This window comes from Tursiops truncatus, chromosome 15, assembly GCF_011762595.2.
Source record: "Tursiops truncatus isolate mTurTru1 chromosome 15, mTurTru1.mat.Y, whole genome shotgun sequence".
Taxonomy (NCBI): domain Eukaryota; kingdom Metazoa; phylum Chordata; class Mammalia; order Artiodactyla; family Delphinidae; genus Tursiops; species Tursiops truncatus.
The window spans coordinates 22,005,790-22,022,682 of NC_047048.1; the positions used below are offsets into that span (position 1 = coordinate 22,005,790).

Consider the following 16,893-nt stretch of genomic DNA (forward strand, 5'->3'; position numbering starts at 1 on the left):
TGGTTTAGCCCTTCTTGGTCCTTCTGTTCCATAAGAGGTGACTCTGTTTCAGAGGTAGATAGTAAGTCCTAGAAGACAGGGACTTGCCTGATTGTCACTTCATGGAACTGCCTAAGAGATGGAAACAGTTTCCTGGTCTCTTCTTCTCTGGCTCTCTGGAGCCAGAGCAGCCACTGGGACCACGACCTCTGGGATTGCCCTCAGCCCAGCAGTGCCAGCGCCAGGCCTGGGGCCAGGCAGGCAGCCAAGCCCATCCTCAGGAACAGCAGCTGGGACTGGCACAGGGAGGAGGGAGGCTGGAAGCTGATGCAGGGAAGCAGTGAGGGAGAGAGGCGAAGTTAGAGCTGAGACTGAAGGAGGAAAGCTGGAGGCTGGTCTTAGTCCAGCATAAGCTGAGCAGTTACTGTCTTTCAAGTAAACCCCCAAGGCTGTGCATAGAAGTAGGTTTCCAGGTTTGTGGCTTTTTTGCCCCTTTTATTCTTCTTCCTACCTTTCCTTTCTTCCCACCCCTCCTTGTCTCTCACTCCATTTCACTCATTTATGCCACTTTAGCTGAAATAGGAGAGCAGAATCACTTACTGCAAGAACAGGAAAGCTGCTGTGGGCATTTGGGGCGTCAGCATACCTGAACTGCCCCAGGAGACCTGGCCTGGCTGCTGACAAGAGCACTGTTCTAGAAGGGAGACTTGATTCTGTCACCAACTTTGTGATAATAACAACTGTAATAAAGGCTAACACTTACTGAATATTTTTTTTTTTTTTTTTTTTTTTTTTTTTTGTGGTACGTGGGCCTCTCACTGTTGTGGCCTCTCCCGTTGTGGAGCAAAGGCTCCAGACGCGCAGGCTCATCGGCCATGGCTCACGGGCCCAGCCGCTCCGCGGCACGTGGGATCCCCCCGGACCGGGGCATGAACCCGCGTCCCCTGCATCGGCAGGCAGACTCTCAACCGCTGCGCCACCAGGGAAGCCCCCTTACTGAATACTTTTTATGAGCCAGATATTGGGCAGAGGATTTTACATGGGTTATCTCATTTACTCTATCCGCCAGACCATGAGGTACAACTGTCCCATTAAAGTTACATGCTGATGGTCACAAAGTTGGTCCATCACCATGATTCAGATCCAGGTTTGTCTGCTCCCAGAGCTCTTCCTCTTAATGACCCTGCTCCAGTTTCTCCCTTCCTAGATAGCTCGTTGACCTCCGTGTACCTCCATTTCTCTTCCTATGAAATGGGGGTAATTATTTCATAGAGCTACATTTATATGTAGCTGTTACAATGTACTAACAAGTACAAAGTGGTATTCATTAATAATGATACTCTGTTAGTGAAATTTGGCTCTGGGGTGCTCAGATTGTGCTGAGGCTGTCCACTTCAGAGAGGTGGCAGGAGGACCACTGGCAAGTATAAATGCGTATAAATAAGTAGCAAGTTGGAAATCCTGTTTTGCAGATCTACAGAGCTGGAACCTAGTGGAAAGGGAATGGAGTCTGGAGCTGGCTGGAAGGCTGTCCCACGTTAGGGACAGGGAGTGACCAGCAATTCAGAGTATCCAGAGCGCACAGCAAATACCCAGCTTGATTTTATTCAGCGTCATTCACAAGTCTTATCCTGTGGAGGATCTGATTCCCCCAGGTATTTCTGACCAATGGTGCATTTGAGCAGGGTCAGTGCTGTAGTTCAAGAGACTGTTTTTGAGCAAGACCCAACTGCATGACTCAAGGCAAGGATAGGCGGCCTGTCTGGGCCTGGGGAAGCCAAAGCCTGGAGCCCATTGTTCAGATGGGACAAGCTGGGGCTTCCATCAGGCTAATCAGATACTACCCGGCTGTTAATAATGGCTGTCATATCAAGTGTTTTCTGTGTGGAGGACAGTGTGTGCCAGATACCCTTTATCTGCGTTTCCTGACTGAATCCTTACAACTGCTCTTTGAAGTAGATACCGTTTTGCAGGTTGAGGAAATTCAGGTTTTGATCAGGGTCGAACATCCGGTGGCAGAGTAGGACTTTAAGACCTGAAGCTTTTAACCATGCTGGTGGGCTGAAACATCACAGGTTTAAGAACTTTGGACTAATGCTAGTCCCCGCCTCTAGTGAGACTGAGCCTAACGGCATCTTGCCTGCCTGCGTCACGGTCTTAATGCTTGCCTGGGAGAGGGCAGTTGGCTAGGATGCCCTTCTTAGCACAGGGCACAGACCATGTTTTTTTTTTTTTTTTTTCCAGTGGCTAATTGTAAAACTTGCTGCTCTGTGATTGATGTGGTGACACTGCTGAGCTTGGGACCCATCCATTGGTGGGCTTTCCCGAGGTGATCTGATGTAGGTGGGCTCAGCAGTCCAGCCTAGTGGTGAAAGGTCATGGTTTCTCAAGCCAGACATACCAGGTTCTGCTTGTGATCTTGGGTAATTTTCTTTGTGCCTCAGCTTCCCTGTCTTTAAACGGGGTTGTGGTAAGGATGTATGAGTGTTATTGTCCATAAAGGGCTTAACATAGTGCCTGGCATGGTATCAAGCGCTCAGTAATTGATGACTACTATTATTAGCTATTAGCCAGCAGCTACTGGGTCCAGGGAAACTTTCAGCTTTAGAACACTTGAAGTGCTGCCACCCTGGGACACACGGCTGAGCACCATGATTGAGCCTGAGAAATCTCTGGGTACAGAACTATTTTCCCAAAGAAAGGGGAGACACAAAAGAAGGGAGCCCATTGAGTAATCAGGGGACCACACTTACCACCAGATCTGGAAATACTTTTTTCTGGCTTGAGACCACAACTTGCTTCAAAGAAAAGGACCAGAGTAGAGGAAAGGGGTCCAGCCTCCTGGCACCTGCTCATTGACCATCTGTCTAAATTGATCTCCCCCTCCTTTTTTTCATCTGCTGGGCATGTAAAATGCCTTCAGGTTTCAGCTGGTACTGCTGTGCCAGGTAATCAAAGATGCTCTCACGTGGAGGGCTGGTTGGGTAAATGGATTAGGGCCTCTTGGGAGGCCCATCTGTTCTGTCCCTATGTGAAGGCCTTGGCGCCAGTATTTGGACGAAGCTGATATAATGCAGCATCTGTCCAATGGGGCAGGGGTGAGTAGCCTGGGGTAGGTGGGTCAGTAGGAAACCAGGAAATCCTCTTACCCTGCCAGGTACCTGGGCTTCCCTCAGCAGCGGGAGCTGAGCAGCAAAGCCTGGTGAGTCAGCGTGCCTGGGAATTAGAGTTGCCAGTCTGTGAGCATGTGGGATCTGTGTAAGTTTGGGCCTTTTGTTTCTTTCAGCATTTTAGTCTTTAGAAACACAAATCTGGAAACCAGACCCTCCACATGGTATAGTCCTGCTTGTTTTGAGATAATTCAGCTTCAACAGTTGCTTCCCTTGTATGCTGGTCTTCTAAGAATTAACCCCTTACCTTTTAAAATTGTAACAAGTTGTGCTCATGGCTTACTAGCTATATTCTAAAAGCATAAAAAGGCTTTAAAAAACTTACTTGGGTCTGTCATTTTCCACACCAAAACCCTTCTAAGGGTTTCAGCGTGTTTTTGAAACCTAAGTGAAACTGCGAGTCTTTTTTTCAGGGCATGTATAATCATGTCTGTCATGTATTCTCTTTGAAGGTGGACAATGGGACACACCCCGATACAATGTGATTCCAGTAACTACAGGAATGATTCTGGTCGTCATTTTAAACTTATACACTCAGAACATACCCTTAGAATTCCTTTTGAAGATAACTCTGAATTTATCCAAGCACTATTTGGAGGAAGCTAAAATTCTTTAGGTAAAGTTTAAAGCTCCAGCCTTCCATTAAAAGCACCCTTCTGCCCCACTGCCAGTCTCCTTAGAGCTTTGAATTTGGACTGTGGAGGTCCCTGACCCTAGAGCTGGAGAGCCATGGGACTGACATTGATTTGGTCTGCTTTCCCGACTGTACTTCTGGCTCCTGGTCTAAATTTCTATTAACATTATAATTTCAGAGGCTGCAGTTATTATAGCAGGTAGCAAACTTTTATAAGTACTAAATTTTAGATGGATCTTCTAGTGGGCTAGTTGAAGGTAAGAATAAGAGTCTGAGTAGATAGAGTCTTCAGAGAAATCACCTCATCCCTGGCCCAGAAATTTCTAGCAATTCTCTAAAAGCCACTTTTTCGTTACTTAAGTAATAAATAAATCACTGTGATGTTTGTTATGTATCAGTGCAGGCTTTTCTTTTTCATCTAGCAGTTATTCTGTCATTTAGAGACTGTATTTGGGTAAATTAGCCCTTCTTTTAAAATGGAGATGCTATCTTGGAAGACTAAGCCTGCAGGCCCTACAGGACATTCACATTTAGTGTGAACTTGACTTTCCTCTACATACCACCTTGCTGGGGGTGGGGGTTAGAAAAGAAGCTCAGCGATTGGGACCCTTGGCATGGAGAACAGTCTTGGTGGATGGCTCCCATAGGTGGATAGAGGAAGGGTGGAGAAAGGGCATTTCACCTACTGTGCGGGTGGGTCCCAGAAAGGAATTTGAAGAAATCAAGACAAATTTTACTTTGTTATTTGGCTAGGACTCTGCCGTTAGTCTTGACTCTGCAAATTCTTTATCTCATCTTTAGGCCATTATGAAACTATATAGTTGTTTTGGATGTGGCTACCCCTTCTTCCTACTCATCCTACTTAAAAAGAACATCCGAGAATTTTGACATTAGAGACTAGAAGATGAACCTTTTATTTGTACCTTCTGGGTTAATACAGGTCCAAATCACTTTCTTATGTGACGGCAAGTTGGCAAGACAAGTTTCCTTTGGAATATTTCTGGCAGAACCGTAGTCTTCCTTGATGCGTTCCGCACATGAATCAACTTCTTTGTGATCTATGTTACCTTTAAGAATTTTAGGAATTCTCCTTATTGGTTCTCCATATGTGCTCTAACCACTGCATTTCCAAGGTGAAGGTATGGGCTTGCGAGGGAGGTGATGATGAACTTGGGGTATTTCCCCTCGTTCATGGTTAGCTCATTGAAACAGAGTGGTGTTCCAGTGTGCAGTCCCTGGAGGGAAGCTTGCATACTCTGTCTCCCTGTCCAGCAGTGATTGCTTTCTAATTTCCTTCTAGGTTGGCTGGCTCCTCTGGCTGATGGCATGTTGAGGCACGTGGGCCAGTGGCAACAAGGGCATCCAATCCAGAGGGGGCCACTCTAGAGGCCAGGCCACCAGCATCATGGGCCAGTGTGTCACCAAGTGCAAGAATCCCTCATCAACTCTGGGTAGCAAGAATGGAGACCGTGACCCCAGCAGCAAGTCACATGGGAGGCGGGGTGCAGGCCACCGTGAGGAACAGCTGCCAGCCTGTGGCAAGCCAGGTGGGGATATCCTTGTCAATGGGACCAAGAAGGCAGAGGCTGCTACTGAGACCTGCCAGCTGCCAACATCCTCAGGAGATGCTGGGAGGGAGCCCAAGTCAAATGCCGAGGAGTCTTCCTTGCAGAGGTTGGAAGAACTGTTCAGGCGCTATAAGGATGAGCGGGAGGATGCAATTTTGGAGGAAGGCATGGAGCGCTTTTGCAATGACCTATGTGTGGACCCCACGGAATTTCGAGTGCTGCTCTTGGCTTGGAAGTTCCAGGCTGCTACCATGTGCAAATTCACCAGGTTAGTCACAAGTACTTCATGTCACCAGGTGATCAGAGGAGGGAAAGAGAGCACCATTGAGGAGTGGTGCCCAGCTAGGATAGAACTGGGTTGACTTCATAGGGTTTGGGGTAAATCTTATTTTCTTTTTCTGACCAATTTCTCTAAAGCTATTCAGCCTCTGAAGAACTGGGTACCAACCATCCTTGCCTGAAGTTAAATGAGGAATAATCCATGTTGCCACGCTGCTGCCCCGCCCCGCTGCTGTTTGACTTTTATCTTTTCTTTCACTCCTGTACTTGTCAATTCACTCACTTCCTCACTCGATGTTTATTGTACACCTATCACGTGTTAGGCATTGAGTGCCAGTATAGTGAGTGCCTCTGGGGATGTGCTTCAGTAACTGCATGAAGCCAGTTGCCCCTTCTAGCTCTCTGCACATTACCCTTAGCCAGCCTATGTGCCAACAAGGACAGCTGGCCCTAGTTATCAACTAGTAGTTGTGTACATTGTCATGGTCGTTCATCCCTATAGAGGTTGTTTGTGGGAGACAACATGGCAGGGTCACTGCAAGGTGTGGTTTCCAGAGCACTGGGTTATAAGTAAGTAAGAATTGACTTTGAGAACCCCTCGATACGATTTTTAGTTCCTGGGTAGGTTACTCGACAGACCTCAGACATTCTGTCTTCAGCAGTTGCAGAAATCTCTGAGATGGTGGTCAATGTGAGACCATGTTGTAAGCTAAAAGTGTTATTATATAGATGTTAAAAATACATACTCAATTTTTGTTTTTTAATAACGGAACTTTGATCTCTGGTGGCAGAGTTACCCAGATTCATCCAGAATCTTTGGCTCCAAAAACTTCTCTTGGCAGTCACCAAAAATATTCCAAAAACAAACAACCCCTAGAGAATCAAAAGGAAAACAGGAAGAGACTCCCCATCTTGGAGGAGAGTCTACAGCTTAATCACTGTTGCAGAATGGGGAGCAGAACATGGAGCAGGAGACTTTGAGTTTAGCTTTGGAAAGATGAATAGATGAGTGAATGAACCATTATCAGCTGTCTACCATATACCAGGCACTATTAGAAGCAGCTGACATATTAACTTGTTTAGTCCTCACCAGAACCCTATGAAGTAAGGTAGATTCTCACCATTTGGCAGATGAAGAAATAGGACTACAGTTAGCGGAGGAGTTGGCATTCAAATCCAGACAGCCTCACAGCTACCCTCTTAATTATGATACTATATTGCCTCTCAGTAAATTATACCATTTACAATTATTAATTGTGCCCCCTCCTTCCTGTTGCAGGAAGGAGTTTTTTGATGGCTGCAAAGCAATAAGTGCAGACAGCATTGATGGGATCTGTGCACGGTTCCCTAGCCTCTTAACAGAAGCCAAACAAGAGGATAAATTCAAGGATCTCTACCGGTTTACATTTCAGTTCGGCCTGGACTCTGAAGAAGGGCAGCGGTCACTGCATCGGGAAATAGCCATTGCCCTGTGGAAACTAGTCTTTACCCAGAACAATCCTCCAGTATTGGACCAGTGGCTAAACTTCCTAACAGAGAACCCCTCGGGGATCAAGGGCATCTCCAGGGACACTTGGAACATGTTCCTTAACTTCACTCAGGTGATTGGCCCTGACCTCAGTAACTACAGTGAAGATGAGGCCTGGCCAAGTCTCTTTGATACCTTTGTGGAGTGGGAAATGGAGCGAAGGAAAAGAGAAGGGGAAGGGAGAGGTGCACTCAGCTCAGGGCCCGAGGGCTTATGTCCCGAGGAGCAGACTTAGTGGCTCTGTCTCAGGAGCAGCAGCAAGGATCTGCCCGCTGCCCTGCAGCCAACCAAGGAATTGGACCTTTCTGGAAATTACTGAAGATCCGGATATTTTCTACTTTACACCTTTCTCTGCCTTGTATCTGAAAGGGCTCTAAAATGCTGTATCATGTTTTAGGCACTTTCTTCACTTTTTGGATATTTTGGTTATTTCTTTTTTGGGGGGAGGGTCCCCCAAAATATCTGAACCTGGCTACATGTTGTGTATCTTTTTTTTTTTTTTTGAAGCCTTCAGATAGAATAAGCCTGCCACTTCTTGCACAAATTAGATTTTTTTGGGGGGGTGGGGGAGGGTGTAGAGCAGGGAGGGGGGAATGGGACAGTTAGGTTGAATTATCATTACAAAACGATACAGTGCCAGATCTCAGTTTTGCATATTCTTGTTTTTCAGGGCAGGTCTGTACTGTGTGTAGTGCTGTTTACATCGTTGAATTTAGGTTGTAATAATTATTTTTAAAGATTTACACAGAGTTGAATAACAGTGTTAACTGTTAACCACATTGCATTAATTCCCAGGCGATTTAAAGCTCTTGGAGAGCCAAGGCCAGCCAAGAGCATTTGTAGTCTGGTGACAACCCCCCTTTAAGCTAATTTATCTGGAACCCTTATTTTCCTCACTTCTTGCTCATTCCTTCTTTGACCTATTGCATTTCATGTTGAGTTTATCCATCAACATGCTGCACCTGTCAGTCAAGTGAGCGGGTTTTTTTAGAACACATTGTACTGAGAACCACTTAAGCATTGAATGCAGAGAAAGCAGTGCTACCTCAGTTTTGCTGGAAGTAGACTTTGATAGTTTTCTTTCTTTGATGAACTTTCTGTATTTTCACGTTGTAAGTGGAAATACTTTTTTTTTTTTTCATTTGCCTTGGAGCCAAAGTTTCTGTTCCTGGGGGTCAGAAAACTGTGCCTGCCGGCCAACTGACTTGAAGGAAAACTGTGGTATGGAGCTCTGCTTGAATTTTTTTTTTTAATTGAGTATCATCAGCTTACTTGTCTGGCAAGTGCAGAAGCCTGGACTGGCTTGAACTCTGCCAAACAAATATAAAAATGTATTTAATAGTTAAAACGTGTGCCCTTTCCCTTCTTGCTGCACCCATGTTGTCACTTAACCCCCAGAAGTTATTTATTTTCTTCTTTGTTAATGTCAGGCTCATTTGGGGTAATGTGATGACTGTTTAGGTTTACATGACCCACCTCTCCTTTTCCTACCCCCCAATATGTATATATACATATATAAGATATGTATATATTTTACCTATATAAAATATATATATATACACATATATGTATCTATATTTCTTTGTTTCTTTGCCTGCTAAAACTGGCTATAAAAGGGAGCCTTCAATATATATAGTATAAGAAGAGTGCCAGGGAACATCATAATGGAGGCTTTTGAATCAGAATTTGGACCAGTTTCATTAAAGAGAAGATTAATTTTCTCAGCCTTTTCCTCACAAGAGGGAGTCCCAGTTCCCCAGACTCCTCTGCGTGCTCGCTCCGTAAGGCCAGCTTTGGCCAAACTGCCACACAGGAGCTGACTCTGGTCCTACCTGGTTTCAGTAGAGGGTCCTCTTGTTATTTTTCCATTAAAAAAAAAAAATGTCCTCATAAAACTGTACTGGAAGGGTGGGTGGCAGGAACTCGTACTGTTCAGCTTCCAACACTTTGGAACAGATTGAAAAGGGAATCTTTTAAATAAAAAAATATTTACACTCTTGAGGTAATGAAGAGTTTGTCTATTAAACATTTGGAGTTTTCTCCCCCAACTTACCCCCATCTCCCTCCCCGGTATGTTTCTCAGCCTGGGCAGGAATCACTTATTTTGAGTTCCTTTATTAGTAGCCTATGGCTCTGGGCTCCCATATTTACAAATGATTTAAGGAGTTTCTGCAGTCGATGTTTTTCTAAAATTGGTATTGACAATAGGGAACATACTTGAAGTTAGATTTTCTTTTTTGAATCCTAACCCTGACAGTTGCCCCTTCTTAGAGGGATGGATGGGAAACTTTAAAGTCAGCCACAGTAGGTTGGCAGTACTGCTGGAAAGCTGACGGGGGTCCCAGTCCAGATGTCTGGCTTTGTTCTAGCCTAAGACACAAGATCCTTGATATGAAGAGTTTCTAGAGGTCCTAGCAGGTTCTGTGTCTCAACTGTAGTCAGGGCATCTAGAGTGAGGTGTTAACAAGACTGCCTTTTCATCCAGTCAGTGTGCAACCCCCAGTTTTTCCCAAATCTGGATTGGGTAGAGGTTGAATAAGGGTAAAGGCAGGCTGCTCCTAGCCAGGTAAGGCTTTTTCTGTCTCAGATCAGAAGGGTGTATGGAGAGAAGGGCACAAAAGAGGTAGATGCTGAATATCCTGAGGACTCTGGAGGAACTGGATTCTTTCCCCAGCCTATAAGAAGGCACGATTCCATGCATTAGGTGTGCTATGATGGGTGGTTTTTTGTTTTAATTCAGCTCTTCAGCTTCCTCAACAAAAGAACCATTAAAAAAAATTATTTTGGGTTATATATTTAATGGTCTATTGTTGCAAAAATGCAAATTAGAAGCCTGAAAAGGGAATGGTCAGGGAGGGAGTTTCCTTCCAGGTTTGAGTCTTTAATGCAAGGAATTCAAGCTTCTGCAGTAGCCTGGGCCAATGCTCATTAACTTTCTCATGAAAAGCAGTTTTCTGCAAAGGGATCCAAGGTAGTGTGTGTGTGTAGGGTTTGCAGTTGCACTTGTGGGAAATGAAAGGTCCCTGTTCCTCTTCACCTAGAGATAGGTTTGCTGCTTAATGAGTGAGCTGTAATTGCTCACTCAATGAGTTGAAGAGGTCAATGCATGCCCCTCAAGTAAGCCAGTGCACCCTTCACTTTAACAATATGACACCAGAGTGGTGTGGTGGTGTGGAGAGGGGCAGGATGTGGATGCCATTTTGAAAATAGGCAAATATCAGAGTGGCTACAACAAACTGAATATGTTGGGAAATTGCTTGATTTTTGGCAATGGTTTTTTTTTTTTTTTTTTTTTTTTTTTTTTTGCGGTACGCGGGCCTCTCACTGTTGTGGCCTCTCCTGTTGCAGAGCAACAGGCTCCGGACGCGCAGGCTCAGCGGCCATGGCTCACGGGCCCAGCCGCTCCGCGGCATGTGGGATCTTCCCGGACCGGGGCACAAACCCGTGTCCCCTGCATCGGCAGGCGGACTCTCAACCACTGCGCCACCAGGGAAGCCCTTGGCAGTGGGCTTCTTTTGTGTGTGAGCTTCTGTGGTATTTCTTTAGCAATTGATTAGAAAGCTGTATGAGATGAAGTGTGCTTCATTGAATTGCTCTTCCCCTCTCCCTGCCAAATTTGAATGTATCATTCTTAGCCCTGCCTCCTGTAATGACACTTTGCTATGCTTCAGCTAGTTGCCTCAGCAGTTCTCCCTGCCAGATGTGCTCACATGTGTGAGTTGGGTCCAAGATCCCATTTCTACCCTTCTGATAAGAAAAAAAAATCTAGAGCTGGGTAAAGATCCAAATTTCAACCAAGCCCTCAGCCCCAAGGAAATCCAATAGAAAACGTACAAGACAGTGTTTTCCATATTAAACTCCCTAAGGAAGGCACAAACTAGCCTTTTTGGAAAGAAAGAAAGATTAAGCCACACATTATTTTCGGTCTTTTAAACGGTACGGATCTCCCAAGGACTGGTGGCAAAATTCAGTCCTCAGTGCTGGAGCCTGCAGGGTGTGGGACTCCACAGTTCACATGATGGCCTCATATACTATACCATGCCAAATTTAAACAACGGTAGGAAATTACTGGGATAAGGACCTGGTATAGGTTTAAAAAAAACAGAAGATCTGTATTTAGGACTGTGTTTGGCTTGCCGCATTTAAAGTCAAGTCTTCATTGCAGTGAAGCCCAAAGGTAGACCCAATTTCACAATTATAAGGGCTGGGAGAAAGCTGCTGTTTTGCTGTAGTAGCCCGCTTTGCCATTTCTGTCTTATGTTTGGTTAGTGATGACCTGAACATCTTGGTAATTGACAAGGTCTTCCTTGGGGGACTCCAGCAGTATCTTGTTTAAAGAAGATGGACTTAAAAGGACTATTAAGTCATTAAAGTGTTAATTGGGACTCATTTGAGAACACATGACATTGATCTTCCTCTGAATGCAGTCTGTTTTCTGATTCATATAGAGGGGTTCCCACCCACTTCCCCTTCAGAGTTTACTCCTTTGCTAAGCTGTAATTATAGCACATACCCAGGTTCACCTTGACTGGCACTGCCTTACAGTGAGGATCTGCAGGTGTTTTTCCTCATTGAAAGACAAAATTGAGTAACCATCAGATTCTGCTTCTGATTCAGGTACTAGGGCATCACATCCTCCTCCCTATTTCTCTTCTTGGAAACTGAGCCTGCTCTTCCAACCACCCACCTTCCCTAGTAGAAACTTTCAACACAAATCTTGGATATTGCCAAAGCCATTCAGCAGCTGCTGTGGTTTTATTCCCAACACACATTTATTCTGACCCTGGTCCCAGCCCCCTGAGTCTGTTATTAATTGCTCTTACCTGTTGCACTAATGAATAAGATTCTAGGTTTCAAAGGGGGAATTTGAAGCAATAGGCAAATGGGGCGTGGATAAATTGGTCCTACAAATAAGACACCCTGCCTTAACCCGCTGAGGTGATGAGTCCACTACTCATGTGACCCTCCACCTTTGTGGATTCCTCTTGGTTTGTGACCAATGTGTCTGTTTCTTGAAGTTGTACAAATTTGTTGACAAAAGTCAATACTTTGATTTTTATTCTCTGCACTGTTGCACTCTCCAAATGGCTCCTTGAATTTTTTAATTAACTTGTTACACACATTATTGTCACTTTTTTATTTGGAAGGTAACCTGCTGTTGGACTTAATAAATTTGTTTACTTGACTATTGATAATTCTGCAAAAAACAAAAACAAAAAACCAACCCCCAAACAAACAAAAAAAACCGGTGACTTCATTCTGGGGTGAGCTTTACCCACCAGGAGCCTCTTCCACCAACATACTGGATGGCAAATCCTGTGCTTTGTAAAGTAATCCAGATGGTACAGGATCCCTAGCTACAAACATGGATCGTTGACCTCCCACTCACCAAGCTTAATGGCTTTTGGAGTCCCAGGACTTGTAGGCAAGAAGCAAATGAGTCCTCACAGGGCCACTACCTAAACAGTCTTACCTTAGCAACTGACATCGATTCCCTCAAAGAACAAAAAGTGAACACTGTTCTAAATGGTTGGCTCCTACATCTATTAGGTTGGCAGTGATTAAGGCAAAGGAGGCAAACTGAAAACTGTCAAGTGCTACTGCTCTGTGACCTTCGGAAAGTTAAATTCTGCGTTTCCTTTTAGTCATCTGCAAAATCAAGAGACTTATTTCTATCAGTGTTAGGATTTAGAAGAACATCTGTGATTTATAAAGCACCTAAGACACACAAGTTTAAGGTTTCCAAAAGGCTGTTAGGTGAGTAATGCAGGGAATCCAGAGAAGAAGGTTGGCATGGTCACACACAACCCTTCACAAGTCACTGCCCCTCTTGGGGGCTCAACTTCCCCCTGTGCCAAATTGGGAGGATGGGGGGCTTAGACTAACACGATCCCTGATGGCTCCATCTGGCTCTTACATTCTGGAAGTCTAATTGTGGTACATCTTAGCTTCCTTTCATTGTATTTTCTGTCTAGTTATTGTTCATGCTCAGGAAAGCAAGGGGTTGAGTACATGAGGCTTGGTGAAAACATCACTGAATATTCCAGGGATTTTAAGTTATATATCACAACCCATTTGAGGAACCCACATTATCTCCCTGAAGTCACCGTTAAAGTCTGTCTCCTCAACTTTATGATCACCCCCTTGGGCCTCCAAGATCAACTCCTTGGCATCGTGGCCACCAAGAAGAAGCCAGAACTGGAAGAGAAAAAGAACAAGTTGATTGTGGAAAGTGCCAAGAACAAGAAGCAGCTAAAGGAAACTGAAGATGAGATCTTGGAGGTCCTTTCCCTTTCTGAGGGCAACATCCTTGAGGACGAGACTGCCATCAAAATTTTGCAATAATTGACAAATGGACACTATACTTAATGTGTAAAGAGACCTTAAAAATTCAGAATGGAAAATTCATTATGGAAAAGACAACAGAAACATGAGCAAAGGATATGGACAACTCTCTAAGGAAAAACAGTTGGCCAAAACCTGGAAAAAATAGCAGATGACAATCTAAGAGGTGTGGGGAATAATAAAGTGAAGATTAATCTAAAGGGTATTCAAATAAACAAATTAAACCTATAATGAAAAACTTTTTTAATCTATCAAATTAACAAAGATTTGAAACAAATCGATGCTAGCAAACACAAGGTAAAAACTTTCCTGGAATTAAAAAATCCTTCAGTGTTCATACTTTTTAAAAAAGCCCAGTAATTTCACTTCTAGGAATTTTTCCTCAAGAAATAATTATCTGCCAAAGATGTATGTGCAAGGATATGATTGGCAGCATCATTTGGGAACAACTTAGTGCCAACCATAGGGGACTGTTTTAGAAATTATGGCACACATCAACATGTTGGAATATTATGCAGCTATTAAAAACTGCTTTTGCATAATGGAAAAAGTATGATAGAAGATTGTAAAACAGGGGCAGTCATTGACTGAGTGGTGGGATTAGATATGGTTTTAACTTTTCTAGATTTTTCAAGTTTCCATTAATGGATTTCCTTTATAATAGGGAAGAGAATTTACAAAAAGGGAGACAAAAGGAAATGAAAATGACATGGCTGAGTGTACTACTAAACAACCCCACTATGGGTGAGGAGGCCAGAAAGTTGGGGAGTAATGTGTTCAAAGCCTAAACCAAGTGTTCTCTGAAAACCCTTCAAGTTGCCTTTCCCCCCACATGAGACGCTGCTCCTGCAGCTGCCTTGGCAGCTCTGCATTGGCTGCCTAGAAGGGTGTGGGAGGAAAAATGCACAAACGCACTTATGAATGGAATGTGTGTTTTGCAAGAGGCCAAGTTGGCAGCTTTGGCTTCCAAAAGGTGGGAGCATCAGCTGAAAGAACAGTGTGTGCAGACCGGGGCCCCAGAGACCTTATGGTCCAGGCCTATCTCTGTAGAGTTCTAGAGTTGGGGGCCCGTGGGGAAACTTCCACCCCCACCCATCCAGGAAAAGGAATGGCCTTGGCTTTTCCTAGGAGCAAAGGGAGTGCTCTTGGCACAGGGAACCTTCATCTGCTCTGTGAATATGCAGTTGGAAGATGATCCTCAATAAAATGTAGGCTTTCCCTAATTTAATTCTCACAACAACCTTATGAAGTAGGTACTAATGTTGCCATCTTTAAAATGAGGAAACTGAAGGGAGCTCCCTGGTGGTCTAGTGGTTAGGATTCCATGCTTTCACTGCTGTAGCCGGGGTTCAATCCCTGGTCGGGGAACTGGCAAGCTGAGTGGTATGGCCAAAATTAAATAAATAAAATGAGGAAACAGGCTGAGAGAGGGCAAATAATTCATACGTATCCCACTCTTTGGTCATTTTCCACAAACTGAATCTTTAAATATTCATAATAATCCTTAAAAGTAGATACATCCTCATTTTATACAGCTGTAGAAATGGACTCAAACAAGGTTAAGTGACTGGCCCAGGAGCACAGCTGAAGTGCCAACCTAGACAGACACTTATTTTGTGTCTCAGGACTGGAGTCTCAAGAAGTAAACAGCAGCTAAACTCCCACAGCTTTGGAGCTCAGCTGCAGGGGGAAAGAATCCAGCAACATTGTTTCAAGATGTTCTCAAGGCCTTGCAGCTGATGTCAGCAGTATACCTGGGGAACTTCGCTCTTTACAGGGGAACTTCATCCAAAATCAAGAGCTTCAGTTCTGGCTCCAGGTTACCAACTTCCAGATCACATAGAAGTTGCATTTAAAGGATTAAACACTGCCTCAAATGCCCAACCTTGAGAGTTATTTTAATTATTTTTTTCTAACTGTGAAAGCAATAATATGCTGACTTAAAAAAAAAAAATGGCCTATATACAGAAGAGCATTTGGTAAAATCGAATCTGCCAATCCCACTAGCCAGAGACAAATACTGTTCATATTTTGGTATACAGCCTTCCAGGTTTTGTTCCAAGGCTGTGCATATCTTTGTATAGTTTTTTCTACTCAAACTATACAGATTATCCTGTAACTCTCCATGCTTTATACAACCTATAATATACTATAAATGCACTATCTCATCTTCACAACAATCCTATAAGATGTATACCATTATTATGTACCAAGCACAGAGATGTTAAATAATTTACAGTAATTCACGCTCACCTAACTAAAAAGTAGGAAAGCTGGAATTCAGAGTCTAGCAGTTTGGATCCAGAGGTCTACTGCTGCTTCTTGTAGATCTCTTTCACTAGAGATTTTATTTACACACACGTAATTTTTAAAAATAGCTACCTAGAATTCCATTGAATAACCCCATGACATCTCCTCCATACATGTTTTTGAGGATATTGCTCTAGGAGTGGAATTGCAGGGTAGAGGGAAATTTAACAAGATTTTTTGTAATGATACATACTACATGGGCAGCTAATATCTCTATCAGTTTTGGAACTGTGTGTGCCTGTGCCCATGTCCTTTCCAACAAAGAATGTTGACAATTTGAGAGTTGATTAAAAACAAAACAAAGGCTTTTACTGAAATTAGAGTTTCTAAGGGGGGCTCTGGTGTGATGGGGGCACCTGTTGGTAAAGGGTAGCACTGCAGTCTCACTCCGAAAGGAAGGAAGCATCCCTGAAGATTGAAAGAGGGCTTCCTGAATTGGTTAAAAGCTAAAAGAGTCAGTCTTCAACTTTGCTCTGGTGGACCTGCCAGATTCGCAGTCTGCCTCTCTTTTTCCTTCAATATTATAAAAGCCATTAATAGAAAACAGTTTGCCTTACAGAAATTTGCTTCACAGATGTTACCACTTTGACAAACTACATAATACCTGGGTTTTCTCCACAGAGAAGTCACTCCTCCTGGTTTCCTTACCTATATACAGTATACCATTTAATAGGAGCGCTACATGAAATAAGCACCTGCTGTAATACCTGTGTATAAACCCACTGACACAAAGAAAGTACAAACTGGTTTCCTCCCCTCACCTTGTCTTAAGATGAGAAATGTCTGAATTTTAGGCATTTATTGAAAATTTGTACATGTCATATAAATGGACTAGACTCCTTAAGCTGGTACAATGTTTCCACAAACTGTCTACTCTATAGAGGTCTGGCAGCCTCTGGAGTGCCTGCAGCCTGACCAAATTCTCTGCCATTGCCCACAAGGGATTAAGAAATGTGGCACATGGAAAATGGTGGGCAGACTCACAAACACTAGTTTAGGATGTTGCTTTCCTCTTCATCTTTTATTCCCATCAGTCCTAGGCCAGAGAGCGATCCATGAGTGCTGCAACAGACGAGGAAT

The 16,893-nt window shown here is 43.8% G+C and overlaps 2 protein-coding genes across 16 annotated transcripts in view; one reads left to right on the top strand and one right to left on the bottom strand.

The window, feature by feature from the left end:
* The window catches only part of DCUN1D3 (defective in cullin neddylation 1 domain containing 3), a 37,997-nt gene extending 25,654 nt beyond the window's left edge, over positions 1–12,343 (top strand). For all 7 annotated transcript variants that reach the window (XM_033839192.2, XM_033839191.2, XM_033839194.2 and 4 more), the window contains 2 exons: positions 5,084–5,619; positions 6,910–12,343. In XM_033839192.2, coding sequence (XP_033695083.1) covers positions 5,189–5,619; positions 6,910–7,393 — 915 coding nt within the window. In that variant the 5' untranslated portion in view covers positions 5,084–5,188 and the 3' untranslated portion in view covers positions 7,394–12,343. The remainder of the gene's footprint in view (positions 1–5,083; positions 5,620–6,909) is intronic.
* Positions 1–16,893, bottom strand: part of REXO5 (RNA exonuclease 5) — an 80,515-nt gene that overhangs the window by 20,862 nt on the left and 42,760 nt on the right. Inside the window, exon 19 of one of the 9 annotated variants that reach the window (XM_073792224.1) lies at positions 7,569–9,103. The exons of 7 other annotated variants lie outside the window; for them this stretch is intronic. In XM_073792224.1, the coding sequence (XP_073648325.1) occupies positions 9,091–9,103 (13 nt within the window). In that variant the 3' untranslated portion in view covers positions 7,569–9,090. Of the gene's footprint in view, positions 1–7,568; positions 9,104–16,597; positions 16,876–16,893 lie in introns of those variants that run through there. One more of the 9 variants, XM_019921828.3, reaches the window with a different exon arrangement.